This window comes from Panthera onca, chromosome B4 (genome assembly GCF_046562875.1).
Source record: "Panthera onca isolate mPanOnc1 chromosome B4, mPanOnc1 haplotype 2, whole genome shotgun sequence".
Classification (NCBI taxonomy): Eukaryota; Metazoa; Chordata; class Mammalia; order Carnivora; family Felidae; genus Panthera; species Panthera onca.
The window spans coordinates 13,086,434-13,102,035 of NC_138345.1; the positions used below are offsets into that span (position 1 = coordinate 13,086,434).

General features: G+C 43.8%; 1 protein-coding gene and 1 long non-coding RNA gene across 3 annotated transcripts in view; one reads left to right on the forward strand and one right to left on the reverse strand.

Annotated features, from left to right (window-relative positions):
- Window positions 1-14,706, reverse strand: part of FRMD4A (FERM domain containing 4A) — a 608,405-nt gene extending 593,699 nt beyond the window's left edge. Inside the window, exons 1-2 of one of the 2 annotated variants that reach the window (XM_060659574.2) lie at window positions 14,598-14,706; window positions 13,772-13,883 (exon numbers count right to left, since the gene is read on the reverse strand). In XM_060659574.2, coding sequence (XP_060515557.1) covers window positions 13,772-13,883; window positions 14,598-14,659 — 174 coding nt within the window. In that variant the 5' untranslated portion in view covers window positions 14,660-14,706. Of the gene's footprint in view, window positions 1-13,771; window positions 13,884-14,348 lie in introns of both variants that reach the window. The other variant, XM_060659575.3, reaches the window with a different exon arrangement.
- LOC132695257 (uncharacterized) lies at window positions 11,952-12,882 on the forward strand. The gene is made up of 2 exons (XR_009617803.3): window positions 11,952-12,524; window positions 12,639-12,882. It is a non-coding gene; the product is annotated as an uncharacterized LOC132695257 (long non-coding RNA).
- Window positions 14,707-15,602: the final 896 nt, after the last annotated feature.

Sequence of the window (15,602 nt, forward strand, 5' to 3'; positions counted from 1 at the left end):
CCCCTCTGGACTCAGTATGAACTAAAGAATTTCCCTATCTTAAATAAAGCCTGTTTGAGCAGGCATTTTACTTATTATGGGAGTCATTACAAACCACCCACCTCTGTCTCCCACTTGAACTGCTCATCCCTGCCTTTTTCTCTACTCCCATTGGCTCACCACTACTTCAAGCCCACGTTACTGCTGGCCTGGCCGACCTCCGTATCTTCCTACCCGGTTTCCTCTCCTCAGGTCATCCCTTCTTTGAATCCATTCTCCGTATTACCTCTAGAGTGGTATTTCCACATCTCAACTCCGAATGTGTCATTTTTTGCTTCAAATCATCGATGCCTATTAGTAAAATTTACGGTCAAGTCCAAACTCCTTATCATTTATTCAGAAAATAGTTTGTGTCTACCCCTAGCCAGGATTTTTGCCTCTTCTCCTCCATTCCCTTTTGCCTTCCCCATTCAAAAATGTTACATAGTTGTTGGAACATGCAACTCTTCCATTTGCCTTTGTGTAGGCTCTTTCCCGGACCTGGGACTCCCCACCACCATCATCCACCTATCCGCCTCTAATCCTTCAAAACTCACCTGGTGGTTCTTGTTCTATGCTCAACTCCATAGCACATTGATGATTTCTTTGTCATAACATTTATCTCACTACATTGGAATTGTTTTTCTAATGGCCTTTCCAATTACACTCTAAAGTTCTTGAGATCAATGACCAGGTGGTATTTCCACATATGCCCACAGATCCTCAGTGCTCACCATAACGTCTCTCTGATTGTAGTCCTCCGTTAATGATTTTTTTTTAAAAAGAAGAAGAGGGGAGAGGAGGGAAGGGACGCTTCAAATTTGTTCTGCCCTTGGTACTTCATGCCTTTGGAGTGTGTATTAAAAAGGCTGCCTTGTTCAGTAATCGTGGGGAATGGAGAGGAAACAAATAACACTTGATACAGGTAATGTTCATGTTCCCAATTCCAGCAGCATATGGCGTAGTTGTAATGGCCTAACATAAAGCATTCCCAGACAATATTAATGACCAACTAGGTTAATGACCGAAGACTAAGCCTCGGGCCATGAACACATTCTCCTTGTCATTAATCCCTATAAAATGGCCTCAGCTATGTTCATTACAGCTCAATTATGTTCACACTCCTCATGAGAAAAGAAAGCACTTCAGTCCTAATACCAAGCTATGTCCCTCCTTTTGCTTTGACACATGGGCAATAAAGATACAAAACAAATTATGAGTTCAAACACTAAGCATGGAAAAGAGGCAACACTACGGGAACTACTACTATGATTAGTCCCAATCATCAGTGGGGACAAAATCAGAGAACTTTGGAGGTCACAGAGAAGGCAGATGAAGATGTTCCTGATTCATACCTTCTCTGGGAATTCTTTGAAGGCATAACAGAGAAATGCTAAACGTGTGTTACTCTCTAAATGCTTAGAGTTTGGATAAACATCTAAAAACTCAAAGGTAACTTTCTGCCAGTAGGAAAAAAAAATTTTTTAATGGACTTCTGATACCAACGTAATATTCAATCAATAGTTATGGAATGCTCCCTCTGAGCAAAATTCCATAGCCAAGTTGTGAGTAATCAAGACCCTCAAAGACCACGAAATTAAATTGCATAGAATGAATGCTCGTTGTGGTGGTTTTAAACATGTCACAAACCATGTTAACTCCCTTTCACCAAGAGGTGGAGTCTATATCCTCTCCCTTCCAATGCAGCCTCAGTGACTTGTTTGTAACCAAAAAAAAAAATGCAGCGGAAGTGAGTCCATGTGACTTCCAAGGCTAGCTCACAAAACGTGATACATTTCCGCCTTGTGAGCTCAGATATTCAATTTGAGGCCCTGAGCTACACATAAACAGTCCAGCGACCTTGAAGCAGCCATGTTGTGAGGAAACTCAGGTCATGTGGAGTTTCCCTACAAGAATGCTGTGGTCAAAAAACCAGCTGCGGTCCAGTGGATGGCAACACCCAGTGCCAGACAAGAGAGTGGAGATGCCTCCGGGAGATTTCAGACTTTAGCTGTTGAGTCACCCCAGACTTTCACTCATCCCAGGTGAGGCTCCAGACATTATAGAGCAAAAATAAGCCATTACCACGGCCACCTGTTGGAACTCGTGACCCACAGAATTGGTGAGCATAACAGAATGGTTGTTTTAAGTCACAGAATGTGGAGTAGTTGCTACGTAGCAATAAGTAGTGAGCAGAACACACACACGTGCGATACGTCTAGTTGCACCATAGGGGTGGTGACAGTGGGCATGTGCACAATCTCAGCTCACCTGTGCCCTACAGCAATCTGGGAGAAGCAGTCATCTAATGGAACTGCATTTAACCCGCATCTAGTATATTCTGAGGCTGCTTTGCTTGGGTGGCTCAGTCAGTTAATCATCCGACTCTTGATTTCGGCTCAGGTCATAATCTCGTGGTTTGTGAGTTCAAGCCCTGCATCGGGTTTTGTACTGGCAGTGAGGGGCTTGCTTGGGATTCTCGCTCTGCCCCTCTGGTGCTAATACTTTCTCTCTTTCTCTCAAAATACACAAACTTAAAAAAGTTCTGAGGTTGCTTCAATTAGACCACGTGGTACATTTAATGTGAGGAAAATTAATGCCAAAGTCAAGGTAACACTGACCTGGTACAAATGTGGCCTGTATCACAAGATAATATGAACTTTTTCTGACCATGGCTTCTAAATCTCCCCCTGCCCAAGTGTGGCTTTCTGGTCTTTTCCCTCTACGATCTTTCTTCTGGATTCCTGTGCTTCTAGTCTCATTCCCAGATCTGCCTCTCTGAATCGAATCACTGACCTAAGTGCCTACGATATCCAACTGCCCATCAGCCATCTCTGCTGGGAAATCCCATTATTTCCTCCACACCTTCAACTGGGTGGTCCTAAGCTAAGTGCAGCCCTTTTCTTCTGCAAATGTATTTCTGGCTCTGAAGTTGTTCCTGGCACCACTCCCTGAAGCTCCAGATCCAACACTCTGTAGTCCTGGCTGACTGCTCCCTGTGCGTGGGTCCCACCATCCATCTATCCTATGGTCCTGATGATGCTGCCTTCAGAATGTCCCTTGAACTCATCCATGTTCCACTTTTCCCATAGCCACCACCATGCTGCCTCTTCACTCTCCACCAGAGTTCATGCATTTGATATTTTTAATGTTTATTTATTTTTGAGAGAGAGAGAGAGAGAGAGAGAGACACAGGATCCAAAGTGGGCTCTGTGCTGAGAGCAGAGAGCCCAATGCAGGACTCAAACTCATGAACTGTGAGATCATGACTTGAGCTGAAGTTGGACACTTAACCAGCTGAGCCACCCAGGCGCCCCCAAGCATGTGATTCTAAATAGGTGTTCTCCCCCCTGTCTCACCTACATACCACCACCAAATTAAATTTCCCAACCCTTACACCGGCTAAGTCAGTCCCCATGCGAGAACACAGGCTCCTAAATGCCTGTGGCTCCAATACAGGTGCTCATGGGAGCATCTGCAATGTCTTCCCCCATCTGGTCCCAACGTGCTCCAAAAGCTTTCCTCCTCCTCCTCCACAAGGCAAATCCTCTCCTACCAATCCCTCCTCCCCACCCCTACCTCAGCCCTCATGGGATCTCTATCATCTACCACAGTGGTTCATAATCCTCTCCTCCTGAATCTCCCTGATCCCTTTTTTCTTTTCCCAGAAAGATACTCCGTCCCTTCTCTCCCTCATCAAAAAGAAACACGCCCCAATCTCACCTCTAAGAATTTATCTGAAGCAAATGAAAACAGGATCTCTAAGAGGTATCTATATCCTCATGTTCATTGCTGCATTAGTCACAATAACCAAGACATTGGCTAACCACAACAACCTACCTAAGACATTGGCTGACCGAGGCGATCTAACTTTCCGTGTATGGATGAATGGATAAAGCAGATGTGATACACACACACACACACACACACGCACACTGGAATATTATTCAGCCACAAGGAAGAAGGAATTTCTGCCATTTATGACAACTGGGATGAATCTTGAGAGCATTACCCTAAGTGAAGTAAGCCAGACAGAGAAAGACAAATACAGTATGGCATCACTTAAATGTGGAGTCTTAAAAGCTAAACCTACAGAAAATAGTACAGTATCAGTTATCAGGGGCTGGAGATTACTGGTAAAGGTACAAACTTATAGTTGGAAGATGAGTAAGTTCTGGAGATCTAATATACAGCATGGTGACTATAGCTAATGACGCTGTATTATACACTTGAAAGTTGCTGAGAGAGATTTTAGATTTTCTTAGCACAACAAAAAAAAATGGTAAGTATGTGCTTGATGGAGGTGTTAGCTAATGCTAAGTGGTAATCATAATGCAATATATCAGTGTAACAAATCAATATGCTGTACACCTTAAACTTACACGATGTATATGTCAATCATATCTCAATAAAGGGGGAAAAAACTGCATCCTTCAAAATGGCCTGATGTCCTCTTCCTCCACAGACCCTGTCATAACTAGATCTCTAGGTCGCCCTCCCCTACCCCTCCCAGACCACTTCTCTGAATTCCTTCCCACGCACTGTTGGTACTGTGGCCCATAAGGTGGGACCATTTCCTCTCACGAGGTTGTGAGGTGTTACCTCAACGTATTCTGTAATTGTATTTCTTTGTGATATAGAAGCTCTGGAACAAGACTCGTGTGTTTTCCTCACCTCAACTTCCTCCCCAAAGCCTGGTCCTGTGCTAAACTGCCAGAAGTGATGGATCAATACTTTAATTCACTGAATATATGGAGAAGAGTGCAAGGTGTTGGGACCAGATAAATTCCTTCAGGTTCTATGGATTTTACCTTGATTGGAATGCCTTGCCCACAACTTTCCACCACTGCCTTCTTCTTGCCAATCACCTTTTAGCTTCCTCAGAAGGCTCCCTTGATCACCCACTCTAAAGCTATCCCCCAACCACGGTTTCCCCACCATCATTTTCAATTTGCTCTAGAGCAATTATCACTCCCTGATATTTCTATGTATTTTCAATGTATTTATTTTTTTAACCTCTCCCTGGGTAAGCTCAAGGACAACAAAAACCTTGTCTGTCTTGTTCACTTCACCGTATCCCTCATGTTAAAATAGTGTCCAAAAGACAGTAGGCACTCAATAAATATTTGTTGGATGAATGGATGAGAAATACTCCATATTGTTGATGTACTCTTACTCTGTTAAGGAAAACAGATACAAAAGTCAAATATCATATGGCAGTGTTATCAATAAGTGAAATGATAGAAAATATAAATATAAATGAAGTACAAGAAAAAGTGAGGAAGGTAGAAAGAGCCATAGTCCAAGTAGTGGAAAGAGCACACTCACAGGTGCACAGGCTTGAGCCAGCATGTTATTTATGGGGAGCAGGAAGAGCCCAACACGGCCAGGGCACCAATTCTGAGGGGTGGTGGCGGGAACAGTGGGAGTGAGATTGGACAGGGAGGCAGAGGTTGGAGCTTGAAGCAACTAATGTGGTTTGTTATAAAGCTTGACCACTTTGTAGTGCATACGGACATCAAGTTGTATTGTTGTATATCTGAAACTTCTATATTGTTATATACCAATTTTACCTAAATTAAAAAATAAAAAGCTCGAGATTTATTCCGGGTATAATCAAGTATAATCAGAAGATTTTAGACCTTCATTTTAGAAGAAAATCCTAGATCTAATTACTAGAGAAATCAGAATCATTTTATAAATATCACTCCGGAAAATGTATGTACAGAAGATTAGACATAGTGGAAAGAGAGTAGAAACAGAGACCCAGGTGGGTGAGATTATAAACTTGACAGTCAGTGGGAGGGATAAGGGAGGAGGGGCCAGATCACAGAGAAATGAGGGAGCAGAGGCAAAAGAACCTGGAGATAACTGAACAAGGTAGATGAGGGAGAAGGAGGAGTCAACAATGAATTCTGGGATGACAGGCAAAATGGTCCTACCACCAATGGAAGTAAGACATGTAGACCAGGAGGAAGGTCACCGTTCCTCTTTAGGGTGAAGTGAATTTGAGGCACCCATGGGACAAACAGGAGGGTCAATCTGATAAGCATCTGGATTGGCAGTCATGAGAAACTTGGGAGCAAGGCCTGAGCCAAAGCCATGATTAGAAGGTCATGAATGTACAGACAAGAGTTAAAACCATGGGCATGCATGACATTGCTTGGGGAGTGGGACTGGATCTATGGCTCAGGAAAGTGCTTCTCCAGGTCTGGAAAGTGAGATTAGAATTTCAATATCCAGGATTATAAAAAGCACTCATTACTATAGGCCAATGTTACCTTGACACTGGAATTTAGTCTTCTAACTCTGTATGTACCCCATGGTTTCAGTCAATCACGTTTCCAGGACCTTTGATTATGACCAGGCCAAAATACCATATGTTCCATGTGACTTCACATTTTGGCATAGAATTCAGTGAAATACTGCTACCTGCACCAGTAACATATGGTCTCCAAATGACTATTAAACTTTGCAAAGCAGCCACACAATTAATTTTTAGCAGAGATCCACTAATAGCCACCCAATCATGTATAGCAAGCCTGGATGGCATGCATTTTGCATTTGCCAGAGAGAACATATTGCAGCCCATATTTTAGTCATCTTCCCTTAGAGGGTAAGAAAATTTTGTTAGTTATTCAAGACAGGAATGCAAATTTAAATTTGCTCATGACAGGAGCAGTTCACCTGATCCTAGGTCCATCTGTTTTCCAAAACAACTGGCTGGTTGTCCAACGTGGTCCCTGATTTCAGAAACTGGAATGCAGACAGGCTTGGGCAACTTCTTTTAGATGGACTCTGGCTCATGCAGGAGTCCAGTGAGATGAGTTTGGGGGGATGGTAGTTCCATATCATTTTAATGTAAAGAAACAACTGCTAATACTTACTGTGTATTTACTTTGATCCAGGAACAATGCTAAGTACTTTACCTGCATATCTCATTGAATTATCCCAAGTATTACATGGTAGCTACTATTATCCCATTTTACAGATGGTGAGACCTTTTCAAACAAGCATAAACTATTTAGACAATTGGGCTTTTCTACTTATATTCATTTTTGAGGAAAACTGAACCAATGATTTAGGGTTCACTGATGCTTTACCCACCCCCTCCCCGACCCCCGACTGGTTTTATAGGAGTCTTATAATGATACACACGTTGCAAAGACCACTGTAATGAGTACGTATTGTTTTTACCTTGGTAGTACCCCTTCCTCCTTCCTAGTAAAAGAGCTCTTCTCCTTCTGGAACCTGCCATTCTCACTCCATGTGATTCAGGTGAACTTATCAGTCAAGTGACCCAACTCCTTTCTCCCCACAGGTCTAGACACAGACGCCAACACGCTTGGTCAGAGAACCAGTGATTGGCCAGGGGCAAAACCTATTACCCAACAGGGCCTAATGGATGTTGAGAAATGACCTCATAAGGAAAGTCCCACTTATTTATCTGGGCCCACCAGCTCTGTGAACAAGTTATCCCGGAGCTGCTGAGAGAAAGAATCTGCTAGAGCCTAAAGTTAACACAGAGCAAAGTAGAATCTTTGCTAGATTAGAAAGACATAGAGAGAAACAGAGAAACAGGGTCTGGACTCTGTCACCCAAAGTCCTCAGTCCAGCTTTTCCTGGAACCACTTCACTCCTTGGAACGAGTCAGTACGTTTCATCAGTCAATACGTTTCCCTTCTTTCTTAATGCTGGTGTGAGTGAACTCTGTCCCTTACAACCAGAAATACATAAAATGAAATAAAAAATATGGTCAGCAAAAACTTATCTGAGAGAGGCAGTATGACTCATTGATTTTAAATTTCACCCTCTGAGAGAGAGAAATCTGTACACTAAACACTAACTACAAAAATTATTAGTGTCAAGATTTCAAACATACCCATTAGGAAATTCCATTTTAGAAGGTGGATAATTGGGTTTAAGAAGGATTATAGCTACTGACTTAGATATAATGTTACAGAAACATTTTCTAGGGATGTTTTGATAATCATCCTATTTTATTTTCATTTTTTAAATGCTTATTTATTTTTGACAGAGAGAGACAGAGTGAGCAGAGGAGGGTCAGAGAGAGGGAGACACAGAATCTGAAGCAGGCTCCAGGCTCTGAGCTGTCAGCTCGACAAAGCCCGACACAGGGTTCAAACCCACGAACCGTGAGATCATGACCTGAGGTGACGTCGGACGCTTAACTGACTGAGCGACCCAGGCTCCCCCACAATCAGCCTACTTTAAATAAACCAGAAAGATAAATGACACTAAGAACACTACCCACTATAGACCTGAATATCTAGGACCCCTGCCCTGGGCCCCAAGCTTACATGGCCCCACTCTGTGCACAGTGCTTCAGGTGACTATGCTCTCTTACCACGTAATTATTATTCTTTAAATTTCTATAAAGGGGTCAAATTACCTTTTCAAATGTATTGGTTAATCGTTATGGAAACCATCACAATTAGCCAAGTCTTCTTGGGCAAGCTGTTTAGCGTCTCTGGATCTTAGTTTTACCATATAATAGAAAGATACAGTACCTGTCCTGACAACAGGCACAAAAGCACTTTGAAAATTAACAGGAGGGGCGCCGGATGGCTTGGTCGGTTAAGCGTCCAACTTCGGCTCAGGTCATGATCTCACGGTCCGTGAGTTCGAGCCCCGCGTCGGGCTCTGTGCTGACAGCTCAGAGCCTGGAGCCTGTTTCAGATTCTGTGTCTCCCTCTCTCTCTGCCCCTCCCCTGTTCATGCTCTGTCTCTCTCTGTCTCAAAAATAAATAAACGTTAAAAAAAAATTAAAAAAAAAAAGAAAGAAAATTAAAAGGATTATTATTATTACTCAAGAGCAAGATTTCTTAGGACAGACTTTAATTTTATCCTATGCCTTTTGCCTTTCGCAATCTGGAGAAAATCCACGGTCTTTTTTTTGTTTTTTAAGTTTACTTATTTATTTTGAGAGAGGGGGCACTAGCAGGGAAGGTGCAGAGAGAGAGAGAGGGAGAGTGGGAATCCCAGCAGGCTCCATGCTATCCACACAGAACCCAATGCGGCGCTCACTCTCACAAACCATGAGATCCTGACCTGAGCCGAAACCAAGAGTTGACACTTAATCGACTGAGCCACCCAGGTGCCCCAGAAAATCCATGGTCTATTAGAGATTCCAAATAGAGACTTGTCACAGGTCAAATTCAGAGGAAAATTATGTTATAGTTATAGAACTAGGACCTTGGTCATACCCCTAACCTGCCTTTCTGGCCACCGAAGCCTTTGTCACCTCTAGGAACTCTGTCCAAGCCAGTCTACTTTCTATCTCCCAACAGCCTGGACTCTACCCTAATTCATTCAGTCTTCTCACCTCAGATTTACCCTCCTTTATTCTTCAACATGTTACTTAAACTTAAACCAGTTTTCCCATTCTAATAGTCAGTGGTACATCTTTTCAATTAATTTTTAAGTTCACTAAAGCCACGGACTGGCTTGTATTCTCCCTGTACAGAGTAGATACTCAGCAAATATTGGTTGGGTAATTAAAAAAGAAAATTTCCAAAGGAGGAAACTATCTGAGGAAAGACGAATCCATAATAAAATGAAATGAACTAGAGAGATGAAGTTTTACAAGAGCAGGTTATCAGCTAGAATCTATTCAAACAGACCAGAGAGCTAGTCTGATCAAGAGAATCCCAGAAATCTGAAATCAAATTTTTAGAAATACAAAGACTCTTCAAGATAATCTAATTCACATCTTTCATTCACTGAGAATAGTCACCCACTAATTTCTCTGACTTACGAATTGAAGTTTTTGAATATTTAATTTTCCTATTACAAAAACTTGACTTTTGGCAATTTTCTTACAAACAATGTGCAAGAGAATGGAACCTCAAAAACGTGGAAAATCTCTTATGGATATAAAAATATTTTTTTGTGCTAGAGTCAAAGCAGATGTCTTGAGCCAGATGTATGGTATCACCTTTTATTTTAAATTGCAATATGGAAAAGAATGCAGATAAACAAGACGATAGAACTACTCGCCTTAAAATGTGAAAAACGCAGAATGGCTCAGATACGAGGCGCCCTTGATGGGCTAAATCCAAAGCGTTAGAAGATCCTGGTGGTGAAGTTCTCGACCTTTGACATGACATCCAAGTCAGCCCTGGCTTGAGAGTCAGAGGACCCTGATCGTGAGACTTTGCCCCATCACTTTCAGTCGTGGGACCATTGACAGTTTCTCAAATTCTGATTACCAAATAAGTTTGTCTTAAAACTAGGATTGTTGAAGGGATTAAGTGAGATAATACAGGTGAAGATGCTTTGCAGAAAATCGTAATTTGCACTATAGCCTCGCTAGCTAACTTACATTAAAATATTTTAATCTGAGCTTTCAGAATCTAAGAGCCAAAATATCCTAATACCACCTCTGTAGCCCCATGGCTATCCATCTCTACGCTGTCATTAGAGAAATGATCAACAAATCTTTGGCCCTAGCGCATTCCAGCCTTTAAAGGGTTCCCCAAACTCATGTGATTTCAGCAAATGACACATAGCCAAGAGCTTCCTGCTCTATAATTAGTGACATCCTGCTGGAGGCTCCCAACAGTGTCTTTTCTTGCTTCCCAAAATTTCTGCAAAAATGAAGGAGGTGGGCTTTTCAATGGCATGTGGTCTTCACCACCAGTATCTGTCCTCTGTCTGAGTCCACCCTTCGTTGTTTGAGGACCTCCGTGTGGCATAGATGATCATCACCACCACCCCCCCCCAATACTAACTCTTCATTGAAAGAATCAGTGAAATGCACTCACCTCAAGGCAGTCAGCACATGCTTACAACCCAGGACCCCTTCCAGAGGCTCTAAGCCCAGCACCAGCTTGGACAAGTCACCTTTGGTACTTTTCAAAGGTCACCTGCTCTAGTCCGGCAGAATAAATCAGGCTCCCGTGGGGGGTAGGTCTCCAGACAACAGAGTGTGAACAAATGCAAATGATCACCCCTTCCAGTAAATAACACAAAACACTTCTTCTGGCATAAAAGCCATATGGTTGGGAACAAATTCTACCATCTAAAAGCAGCACTGCCCATATCCTAGGGTACAACTAAGACATAATGCTGAATAAAGCGTTACAGTTGCCCGTCAAGGACCTCTATTCTAGACGCTATTCCTAGAGGTCTTATGTTATGTTTAACAGAGCTTAAAGGGACCCTACAGAGGACCATGACCCCCTCAGAAAGCAAATGATGCAACTAAGGCACAGAAAAAGGAAGCGACATATCCAGGACCGCCCAGGGAGTGGGGAACAGCTGGGAACAGAACGTAGGGCTCTCCAATTCCAGATCTGGTGCCACTTTGCAGAACCAAATAAATGTATTCTGCCCTGAATCATGTCGAGTCTACACCGAGTATAACCTCTGACTGTGTCCTTATCCAAAACCAAGGGGTGTGGCCAGTCGCTCCCCCCCCCCTCCCCGCTGGTTCCCTGCAGCCCAATGACTCGATACCACGAAAGTGCAGAACTCCCATCAAGCCATCTGATATTGACCTCCCCCCAAACGGGGTGCTTATGAGCTCTGGCCTTTATACTATGCTACCCTCCTCAGTTAGCAGAGGCACTCCATAAATACTGAGAATTGATTGGCTGCTTGAGTAGCTAACAGATAATAATGTTTACAGCTTCCTTCCAGAACTCACAGCCAAAGCAACTCTGCTAAATGGCCTCCTTTCCTCCTCTCTTCCTCAGTGACTTGCTTATATACATTTTGAGACTCATCCTGCAATAGTTGGGAAGCAATTATGTTGAGGTTTCTTCTTAACAATGAAAAAAGGAACAAAGTCCATAGGGGAAAATTCCCCCTGAACCGGTTGTGAACAGGAAAACACACCCTGACTATGGTTACACATGGTGCTCCAAGGTTCTCTAATCTAATGCCCCATTGTGATGTCAAGAGCCACTTCCCCCGGCTTCTGAGGGAGACACACATGTAATCCTTTAATCTGGGCAGGAGGTGAGCACTAGGGAGAGATCTGAGGGCAGAGGCCGCTGACACAGAGGATAAAGTCTGAGCCACGGAGACCTCCCGGACAGCAACTGTAATATTTGGGAGCACCAGGAACAGAACCTCAGTGCGTATGTCTCAGAAGCAGCTGGACCAGCATGCCGAGGGGATTTTTCCTTAGGGCTCCCAGTAAAACAGGTGCACTCCCGAACGCTCAGAAGCATGGAGAAGAAATCAGGACAGAAATGTGGAGGCAAACAGGCCCAGCTCTCCCTACAGCTGATTGTTAAGAACACATTTCTTCCCTATTTTAACATAATGCAAGATTTATTTCTGTCAAGCAATACTAGATTATACGCACACGCCTACCTGAACAGGAGCCTATGTGCCCTTATTTTTTTGCACATGACTCAGACCCCGGTTTCCCAGAGTCTCTTGGTCCTCAGAGACACTGCCACTGTGTCACCTGCCACAGTCAGAAATCCTCAGACCCTAACCATCCACGTATGTGACCACTGGACATATCAATGGTCAGTATCATTGGATACAGCATCATTGGACAATATAAGTATAAGGAAGGGAGAGGAGACCAGGGTAATTTCTCCAGAAAACAACTTTAATTCTTTTGACTACTTCTCTTGCAGTGGCATTGGAAGTCAGCAGAAGATCCCAGGCGTTTCAAATGGCTCTGGGGCCGATACGACATTTGAGGCAAAAAAGAACCATGATCTCCATCCCTCTTAACTTGACCCAGCTCATTGCTCAAGAGGCAGGCTCCCCACTGGCTCCTCTTCCAAGTGCTCTTAACAAACTCATCAGGCCTCACAAAGCTGTATTTCCCCCTCTCAGTCAGAAAACACAGATCAATATACTCAGCAGAAGCACTTATGCTTTGTCCGTAAAAATCTCCTGTGTAACTATTAGAAACATTCACACGCGGAGCCTGATGCGGGCTATTTCCGTCAGCATTACCCTGGCATGTGAGCTAGTCAGCGAGGAGAAGGGGGGGCAACACGACAGCGAAAGCAAACTTGAATCTAGAGCCTAGCCCGAAGTCAATCAGGTTAAAACAAGGTGACGCCACTGTCCCTGTATTGCTTAGACAGGCTAAGAGCGGAGGCCTTCTTAACATGATGGAAATCACAGAGAGGCTTAAAGGAGGTCAGTGGTCTACACGCGGGCAAGGGCCTGGACAAGGCCTGCCAGAGTCTCCCCAGCAGTCACAGTTGGGAGGTGGCTCTGCAATCCCAGTGTTAAAAAGGCCACAGACAACCTCCTTGGCCACTTCCCCGGGGAAATCGGAGTAAACACGTGGGCACCTAGAAAGAAGATCCTATTCAATTGTTCCGTGGGCAAAAAAAATTCCACAGTTGCTATGAGATGACAGAAAAACAAATCAACAAACAGGATCACCTCAACTTAGATGCAAAAGGCAGCGGGGGAGGGGAGGGGAGGGAGGGGGAAGGATGCTGAGGAGCCAGGGGGAGGCGTCGGTGGGAATCTATTTCCAGGGGCTCTTAGCACCTGTTTGCAAGCATCTCTCTCAAAATAGCATTAAGCAACAAGTTTCTAAAATGGCAAATCTAGGGCTTCTCTTCCCTGAGAGTGCTTTGTCATGGCTGATGCTCTCACCCAAGAAATCATTTGCAACAAGCCTGCGGGATAAAGCGGAGCGATTTTTAGCATGTCTGCAGCACTGCAGCGGCAGCCCACGGTGCGGGAGGGTAAGGCTGGAGCTGGGCGCTGCCCGGGCCCCACCTCCTCCCGGAGCACTCACCATCAGCAGGCTGAGAGCAGAGTCGGGCACCAGCTGCACAGCCATGGTCTCCGATTCCCATGCACAGTCAGTTTGCCTGGGCCCTGGGTGACTGCGAAGCATCCACAAATACCTACAGCAAACCAGCCAGAAATCCAGACTCAGGGCGCAAAAGGCTCAGAATGAAGACAGGCCACATTTCATATGGGGCGGAGGGTGGGGGGGCGGTCAGGCGGATATTGGGAAGAAAGGGTGGGAACAGTGCTTAAGGATTTAAAAAAAAGAAAAAACAAGAACGAAAATAGGAAGCTGCAGGTTATTTAAAGGTGAGCCCTCCCTAGCTTCACCAAGCTGCATGAGCACAGAAACCACATCAAACACAAATATGAAAGCTGGGAACACAGAATTTTTAACTGATACCTTAGCCTAGGCAGCAGCAACTCTTAACTCATAATTAAAATAAAACATATTCCCTATTGCAGATAAATCAACCAACCCGATCACCACCACTACCACCAGCCCCCCCCCCCCCCCAAACTCCCACCCCACAATCTCTCAGCAATTCTGCTGCGTAAACATGCTGAATGTCACTACCTACCGCTTGCAATCTGGTCAGTATCTTCTCTTCCTGCAGAAAGGTGTGTCCCTTTTGCAAAAATCAAGTATCTGGGAGTGAGAGAGCCGAGCCTGACCAAAAGCACCAGGCAGTTACTGGAGATCAGCAAATGCCCTCATCACCACCGAGTAATAAGTCAGTTATGCAATGACCCCTCCATCATCCTTAAATCTACTTTCCCTCTCCAAGTGGACTGGCCAGCTTAGTTCCCCGTGGGGCTAACATACTTACAAGGAACATGTAATTACACTGCCTGTTCTGTTAGCGTTCTGATCTCCCAGGCTGTACCACATGTACGAAGCAGACAGGCACCCTCTACCTCTCTCCCTCCCTTCCTCCCGCCCTTCCTCCCTCCCTTCCTTTCCCTCCCATCTCTCCACCAGGCTGCCTGTTAGGAATTTTGAAGGAGCCTCTCTAGCTCACAGAGGTACAGGAGGCTAATTTGTAGTAAGAGACACTGCTTAAGACAATAAGGCAAATTAGCCTTGAAAATCATATCATGCAGCATTTTCCTTGGAAGATGTCAATGGCAAAAAAAAAAAAAAAAAAAGGAAGCCTGCCCAGTCTTGTTATATAATGAGAGGCTGAAAAGGCTTCTCAGAGTCAAAGATTTGAGAAAATTAAAACACTTTTTTTTTTATGAGCAACGTCAAGCTTCTATGTCTTATGGAGTCTAATTATTCATCTACACATGGCAATTACTAATACTTCTAGTAACAGTTTTCACGTTCTCTTTCAATTTCTTCCTTCACTCACCTGCTGTAACGACTCCAAAAATTCCTTGCAATTAACTGGACGCTGTGAAATGTAAGAGAAACCAACTTTGTAAATAAGAAACCGGGGGGAGGAAATTCATCACCTTTACATGTTCCTATGGACAACTATATCTGTGGTCCCTATATCGTTCATATTTTAAAAGCATTTATTTCATTATCACAAAATGCTCAACAATATTCATTGAATGAATTAGAAGATCCCTCTCTAATCGTTTATCCTGTGGCCCAATGTGGTGAAAGCTTTATTCCATGGTGTCTGATTGGATTCTAATGCCCTTGACCTCAGGAACCTCTGAGAATCTTTGTACTGTCAGGTGCTTGGAGATTCACAGCATGACCGGAGTCATGTGAACGTGATCTTGCACTGAGCTGTGGGAATATTCTAGAGTTGCTGGTGGGTTTCACAAAAGAATTTTTGCTTTTTACAATAATTCGTTATTTGATTACAATAATTTAAAGA